The sequence below is a fragment of the Chenopodium quinoa genome, unplaced genomic scaffold, assembly GCF_001683475.1.
Source record: "Chenopodium quinoa cultivar QQ74 unplaced genomic scaffold, ASM168347v1, whole genome shotgun sequence".
Classification (NCBI taxonomy): domain Eukaryota; kingdom Viridiplantae; phylum Streptophyta; class Magnoliopsida; order Caryophyllales; family Amaranthaceae; genus Chenopodium; species Chenopodium quinoa.
The window spans coordinates 23,299,705-23,307,510 of NW_018742204.1; the positions used below are offsets into that span (position 1 = coordinate 23,299,705).

At 50.8% G+C, this 7,806-nt stretch overlaps 1 protein-coding gene across 1 annotated transcript; it reads right to left on the bottom strand.

Annotated features, from left to right (window-relative positions):
- Positions 1–6,035: 6,035 nt before the first annotated feature.
- Positions 6,036–7,414, bottom strand: LOC110698948 (tropomyosin-2-like). Its single transcript, XM_021876477.1, has 3 exons — positions 7,293–7,414; positions 6,882–7,148; positions 6,036–6,782 (listed from the first exon to the last, which is right to left on the bottom strand). Exons 2-3 carry the CDS (start codon positions 6,930–6,932, stop codon positions 6,264–6,266), a joined length of 570 nt encoding a protein of 189 aa, XP_021732169.1. The 5' UTR covers positions 6,933–7,148; positions 7,293–7,414; the 3' UTR covers positions 6,036–6,263.
- Positions 7,415–7,806: the final 392 nt, after the last annotated feature.

Consider the following 7,806-nt stretch of genomic DNA (forward strand, 5'->3'; position numbering starts at 1 on the left):
AAATTTCTCAATGAATATTCCTACCAAAAAGACTAGCCTCGACCTAGGGGCAATACAGCAGGGCGACCGGGAGGGCCTCCGGTCGTACGTCAGGCGGTTCAATCTGATGAGAATTCAGATTCCAGGACTATCAGACGAAGTGGCCTATACAGACTTCTTTCGAGGTCTGAAGGATGGGTCGACCTTTAAGTTTGACCTCGTCCGGAAGAGGGTTGCTACCCTCCAAGAGGCGTTAATTGAAGCTGAAGCCTATATACAGGCGACGGAGCTTTGTGCTGTCAAGCAGCCGTCAGATTATAAAAAGTCTGACAAAAAAAAGAGCCGGCAACAGCATCAGCCGGCAAGAAAGGAAGAAAAGAGAAAAGGGGTCTGGGCAGCTGACCGATCAGGACAGCCGGCCCAGAAGATCAGGCGGAAGTCAGAACCATATGTCCCCAAATACGAGTTCACAAAAGATTGCTCCACCATCCTCCTGGAAATCAAAGACCGGATGTCTCTCGACAAACCGGCTGAAATGAAAAGCCCCGTGAATAAACGGGACAAGAGCAAGTATTGCCAATACCACGAGGATGTTGGCCACGACACCAATGGCTGCTATAGCCTCAGGTGGCTGTTGGACCGTCTGGCAGATGAGGGGGCCCTAAAATCCTATCTACCCAAGGCTAAGGGTAATATCCAGGCCAACAAAGGGCAGGCGGCAAAAACCGGCCCAGTAAACTCCGAGACGGATGAAGAGACCATCTTCACCATAGCAGGCGGTTTTGCCGGAGGGGGTCCCACCATCCGGGGCACCAAAGACAACATCAGGAAGCTGGTCAACTCAGTGGATGAGGGCCAGGCGTCGAAAGACATCTTCCCTGAGGTCCTTATTTCTGAAAAGGACCGGGGCAAGGTCAGGCGGCCTCATGATGACCCCATCGTCATCGAATGCAAGGTTGCCAACCAGAAGGTTGGCCGGATCCTAATAGACACCGGGAGCTCGTCTGACCTAATCAGTTATCAGTGCTTGACCAAGCTCAAGTACACATCCGGTAACATGCACCAGGCTCCTCACCCACTAGTCGGTTTTGGGGGTGGAGTAGTGCATCCGGTCGGAAGCATAGATCTTCCGATCCGGCTGGGTGAAAAGGGGCAAGGACGCCACATGATAGTCAAGTTTTTAGTTGTGGAGGAGTTGTCCGCCTACAACATGATATTTGGCCGTCCTACCCTCAACGCATCTAAGGCTGTCATCATCCCGTCCCTCATGTTGGTCAAATTTCAAAAGGATGATGGTACAGTCGGTGCCCTAAGCGGGGACCAGAAGACGGCAAGAGAGTGCTATCTCTCTGACGTCAAGACAACTGTGGGTGCAGCCGGCCAGGGCGAGCCCATAGATATTGATAACTGCGATCCAGCAGTCCCGGCTCCAAGGGCAGCCGGTATGAAAAGAAAGGCGGACCAACTGGCACCCGTCAAAAAAGAGAAATAGCAATCACTAGCCGGGGAAAGGTCAGATGACCAACGACCTCAGCCGGCTGGTGACTGCCTTGATGTCATCCTAGATGACAGCCGTCCTGAAAGAAAAGTCAAGGTCGGGACGGTAGCCTTCGAACGGTTGGGAGAAGGTTTGCTCCAGCTGCTGAAGGAATTCAAAGACATCTTTGCCTTTGAAGTGGAAGAGATGCCAGGCGTCAGCCCGGATCTTGTTGTCCACAAGCTAGCCGTAGATCCCAAAAAGCAGCCGGTTAGGCAGAAAAAGAGGGATCATGGTGGAGAAAGATCTCAAGCGGCAGCGGCTGAGGTCAAAAAGCTGTTGGATGCTGGGTTCATTAGGCAATGCTACTACCCGGATTGGGTGGCAAATGTCGTTCTAGTAAAGAAGCCGAACGGTACTTGGCGGATGTGTGTGGATTACACAGATCTGAACAAAGCATGCCCAAAAGATAGCTACCCGCTTCCAAAGATTGACAGCCTAGTCGACTCAACAGCCGGCCATGCGCTAATGAGCTTTATGGATGCTTATTCCGGCTTCCATCAAATACCTCTCTGGAAGAAAGATCAGGAGAAGACGGCTTTTGTCACTGATCAGGGGTTATTCTGCTATACGGTGATGCCGTTTGGGTTGAAGAATGCACCGGCTACATTCCAGCGCATGATAAACACCGTTTTTATCAACCAGATTGGAAGGAATGTAGAGGCGTATATCGATGACATGATAGTCAAATCCAAGCTACAGACGGATCACCTAGCAGACCTGCGAGAAACCTTCACCACACTCAGGCGGCACCGGGTCATGCTTAACCCAAAGAAATGCGTATTTGGTGTTGAGTCTGGGAAGTTTCTCGGATTCTTGATTGACCAAAGAGGCATCGAAGCTAATCCGGACAAAATACAGGCGGTAATTGACATGAAGTCTCCCCGCACTGTAAAAGAAGTCCAGAAGTTGACCGGTTGTCTGGCGGCATTGGGGAGGTTCCTCAGCCGGTCAGGTGACAAGTGCCTCTACTTCTTTCAGGCAATCAGGAAAAGGTCAAGGTTTGAATGGGGTGAAGAAGCAGAGGCGGCATTCCAGAGGCTTAAGCAGCACTTGCATTCTTTGCCAAGGCTAGTGAGCCCCCTACCCCGGGAGGTTCTGTACATGTACCTAGCCGTCTCTGATCACGCCCTTAGTGCCGTTCTCCTCGCTGAGAGAGACAGCATTCAGCTGCCGGTGTACTTCATCAGCCATGTCTTAAAAAATGCTGAGCTCCGGTACCCCATGATCGAAAAATTTGGGTTGGCCTTATTCGTAGCAGTCAAGCGGTTGAAGCCTTACTTTTTGGCACATCCGGTTGTGGTATACACAGATCAGCCGCTCAAGCTTACGATGACTGCTATAGAGTCATCCGGTAGAATGATCAAGTGGGCTGTTGAAATACAAGGCCTTGAGATAACTTTTGAACCCAGGCGGGCAGTGAAAGGTCAGGAGTTTGCCGACTTTATTGTCGAGATGACTAGGCCGGTGCACCCGGAAAACCCTGATCAGGTCTGGAAGTTATTTGTAGACGGCAGCTCTACGGTGAACGGCTGTGGTGCAGGTGTTATCTGTCATTCCCCGGAAGGGGATAAGTTTGAATATGCACTACGATTTAAGTTCCAAGCCTCCAACAATGAGGCAGAGTATGAAGCCCTGCTAGCCGGATTGCGCATGTGTAAGGCAGCCGGTGCAAGAAAGGTCGACGCCTGCTCAGATTCACAGCTGATCGTTAGCCAATACCTTGGTGACTACGAAGCCACCCATCCGGCTATGATCAAATATTTGCAGGCGGTCAAAGAGGAGGCTGGGTCCGTCGATGAATTTCATCTGCGACAGGTGCCCCGGTCTGAAAACAATCAGGCGGATGCCCTCTCAAAGTTGGCATCATCAGCCTCCGGTGATGCTCCTAGGACGGTCTTTTGGGAAGTCATTGAAAAACGAAGTATTCAGAATGATCCCATTGGAGTCTTGGACAGAACCGCTACCTGGATGGATCCCATCCGGTCCTTTTTTACGGATGGTACCTTGCCGGATGACCCTTCAGAAGCATCAGCGCTCAAGAAGCGTGCTTCAAGTTTTGTTATGCATCAAGGGGAACTCCTCCGGAAGGGATACCGGCAGCCGTTTTTGAAATGTGTAACCCCGGATAGGGGGAGAGAAGTTTTGGAAGATCTGCACGCGGGGTTTTGTGCCTCGCATATTGGCGGCAGGTCCCTGGCCAGAAGAACCAGACGGCAAGGGTACTTCTGGCCCACTCTTGAAGCGGATGCCATGGATCTAGTAAAGAGATGCGACAAGTGTCAAAAATTCGCTAAGTTGATACATCAACCGGCAACAGAACTCACGGCAATCCATAGTCCGGTTCCGTTTGCTAAATGGGGCATGGACATTTTGGGACCTTATACGCCTGCGTCAGGCGGCCGCCGCTACATTCTTGTAGCAGTAGACTACTTCACCAAATGGGTTGAGGCAGAGGCGGTAAAAGGGATTAAAACGAAAGACGTGATTTCTTTCATCTGGAGAAACGTCATCACCCGGTTCGGGGTTCCAATGTCCATGGTTTTTGACAACGGACCGCAGTTCGAAACGCCTGTCCTGAAGACCTGGTTGGGAGACCAAGGAATTTCCCATTGTTTTGCATCCGTTGGCCGTCCTCAGGCAAACGGTCAAGTTGAGGCTTTTAACAAGTTGATCTCAGACGGGATAAAGAAGAAAGTAGAAAGAGCCGGTGGACTATGGGCAGAGGAATTACCTCATGTCCTTTGGGCTATCCGGACAACCGAAAAGGGGGCAACCGGTGAGACCCCATTTCTCATGACATACGGCAGTGAAGCAGTTCTTCCCATTGAACATTATGAGCCTACTCTACGCATTATGTTATATGATGAGGAGGCTAACTGGGAAGCCATGCGGTTGGCATTAGACGCTCTTCCAGAGCGAAGGGGGAATGCTGCCTTGCGTCATGAGATCTACCGTCTGCGTATGACTAGAGCCTACAACAAGCGGGTTCGTAAAAGACCTTTGAAAGAAGGAGATTTTGTGCTTCGCAAAATGGAGGCAACCGGTAGGGCCAATGAACAAGGCAAATTAACCCCAAATTGGGAGGGACCCTACCGGATCTTTGAAGAAGTACGAGACGGCACTTACCGCATGGAAACTCCAGACGGAAGAAAGTTGCCTAGAACTTGGAATGTAGATAACCTCAAAAAATACTACTTCTAAGCATTGTACATCTTTTGAAAATTTTCAAATGATTAATGAGAATTACATTCAATTTTGTATACAGTCGCCATGTCTTGTGCCTACCACAAGCGGCACCAGTAACTAATTTTTTCATCCGGTGACACCCATACGGGTGAATTCATCGAAGAGAACATCTCCCATTTGGGTGGTAAATTGTTCTAAGCGATCACACGATCCTTCGCACCAAAAAAGGGCAGGCTAGCAACCCCAAACTTGCAGCCGGCTCACTTTTTGGACAAATCCGCCTGACTTTCTAAGAGCAGGCCTAAAATCATCCGGTGACACCCATACGGGTGAATTCACCGAAGAGAACATCTCCCATTTGGGTGGTAAATTGTTCTAAGCGATCACACAGGCGGTCAAATCCGCCTGACGATCCTTCGCACAAAAAAAAAGGGGGGCAGGCTAGCAACCCCAAACTTGCAGCCGGCTCACTTTTTGGAAGGACAGCCGGTACTCAGTACCGCCGCCTGACTCTCTAAGAGCAGGCCTAAGCATTTGGTCTAGGCCATAATTCATTCAGGGGTATGCTTGCAAAAGCCCAACCGGTGAATGGACATCCTAATCTGGCGTGATTCTTTTGCGAAGTCCCGACCGGTAATTCAGTATAAACCGACTGGCTCCCGAATCTAATGTTGGCACTTAGTGTATATTCGAGCTATATCATATGGATAGTCGCCTGGCTTGCAAAGACCCAGACCGCTATCCAGGGGCAATTACCCAGACGCCATCCGGTTTGGTTTTGGGTCGAAATTTCTTCGCCTAGTTGCGAAGACCCAGACGGCAGTGTTACCGGTGGGGTCTTCTTGGCAACCCTTGCAAATTTCTTCGCCTAGTTTGCGAAGACCCAGACGGCAGTGTTACCGGTGGGGTCTTCTTGGCAACCCTTGCAAATTTCTTCGCCTAGTTTGTGAAGACCCAGACGGCAGTGTTACCGGTGGGGTCTTCTTGGCAACCCTTGCAAATTTCTTCGCCTAGTTTGCGAAGACCCAGACGACAGTGTTACTGGTGGGGTCTTCTTGGCAACCCTTGCAAATTTCTTCGCCTAGTTTGCGAAGACCCAGACGGCAGTGTTACCGGTGGGGTCTTCTTGGCAACCCTTGCAAATTTCTTCGCCTAGTTTGCGAAGACCCAGACGACAGTGTTACCGGTGGGTCTTCTTGGCAACCCTTGCAAATTTCTTCGCCTAGTTTGTGAAGACCCAGACGGCAGTGTTACCGGTGGGGTCTTCTTGGCAACCTTTGCAAATTTCTTTGCTGTTTGCGCAGACCCAAGCGGTAGTGTTACCGGCGGGGTTCTTTTGGTTATCCTCGCAGAAATATGTATAAAAAATAACAAGAATTCTAATATTGGAGTGCAGAAACATAAAAAGCATTCAAAAGCCGGCTCAGCCGGTGAAAATGTTTATATTCAAAATAAAAATTATTACAGCTTAGCCCATCTCATCCGGCGCTATTACAAGATAATGCTAGGCTCGCAGGCCGGGAAGTAGTTGCTACTCCAGGCGAACAGTGAGCCGGTCCTATTCCGGTTGGTTCTGGGTTGGATCAGGGTGAGCGGCTGCGTCGGCTTCAGGAACGACTTCTTCCTCTTCAGCAGCCTCCGCCTGCCGTCGCGCAATCTCCTCCCTAACCCAAGCGTCATAGGGTCCGGGCCCCGGCTCGTTCGCCTCCTCGGCCAGAATGGCAAGATCAGAATATTTGAAGGCGAGTTCCCAGACGGTGAAGTCCGCCTCCGGGTGGATGAGGGAAAACGCCCGTTGCATCCGGTTTGCACAGTCATGCTCATTCTCTTCAATGAGCCTCTCCTGCTCCGACTCCAAGGTGGCCTTGAAGTTCTCATTGGCAGCAGCCGCCTCTTTGCGCAGGCGCTCATTCTCTTTGGCAAGGCGGCCATTTTCAGTCTCCGCCTTGCTCAGCCGTTGGAGGGGCTCAGTCTGTTCCTCCAACTTTTTATTGGCATCATCCAGGGACGCCTGCAGTTGGTCAACTTGGTTTTTCAGCTGATCAATCTGCTGTTGGAGGGCTTTGGTCTTCTCCGCCTGTTCCATGCGTATAGATTTAGATTCTAAGCCATGCATGTACAAAGAGTAGTCAGCAACATTATGGGCGTCATCAACAGCCCGTTTTCTTCTCCTTACCTCCTCAGACTTGCGGGTATAAGCTCGTTTGAGCCCCTCTACGCGCAGCATAGCCTGCAAAAATACAGCCGGTTAATACTGCATACTTAAAAATGCACGTCAAGAAAATTACCGCATGGTTGTTGGAGCATACGTCGGCCAGGTCGACCAGCACCCGGTCGACATTAAAGGAGTTGATCCCAGGGATCGCCTCCTTCTCGTCCCTGGGGACGGCTTTCAGCATGGCCCGGGCATATTGTGCCCCGTCCGGCCAGCGGGGAGAATTATCTGCACCAGAAACAGACGGTGAGAAACTCGCATATGCTTTGCCTATAGATTGCCGGCTGATTGGAGAATCCCCCGGCTGCGATCGAGACTGTGAATAAGACTTGACCCGCATGGGCAGGTCAAGCAGTGTAAGGTCGAAGTTACCTTGGCGGCCCGAACGGCCTTCAGAGGGACCGGTTGCGGTCCTCAATGGGATGGCAGAAAGCACATCCGCAGATCCAGGCCCGTCTGGGACCCTTATTGATTTGCCGCCGGTAGTTTGCCGGTCGGCTATCTTCTGCACCTTGGATGCAGACTCTTGTTGGGTCGGCGGAGGCCTGACCTGTTTTTGAAGGGACCGGGGCATCTGCTTCCCGTCCTGTAAACGAGAAAAATATAAGTTATGGGATAAAAGGATTGACATAAACGAGAAGGATCAGACGGTTATACCTTCTTCGCCGCCTGGGCAGCAAGTTTTTTCTCGAGATTGGCTTTCCAGATGTCGGCAGCCGACCTAGCCGGTGTCTTCTCGGTGGGCAGCATTCTCTTGGCTTCTTCTGCAGAGGAAGCCACACGGTTAGAATAATAAATAAGCAAGGAAATAAAAGCATCCGGTTCGAAAGAAACCGGCTGAGTTCCGAATACATACGTTTTTCAAACATGCTGCTTAGACCACAAG

Bases quoted from the DNA above. Each gene is read 5' to 3' on its own strand.
- LOC110698948 (XM_021876477.1), bottom strand. From the start codon at position 6,932: ATGCTGCGCGTAGAGGGGCTCAAACGAGCTTATACCCGCAAGTCTGAG. The intron at 6,783-6,881 runs GTAAGGAGAAGA...CGCATGGAACAG, and splicing joins ATACCCGCAAGTCTGAGGAG to GCGGAGAAGACCAAAGCCCT.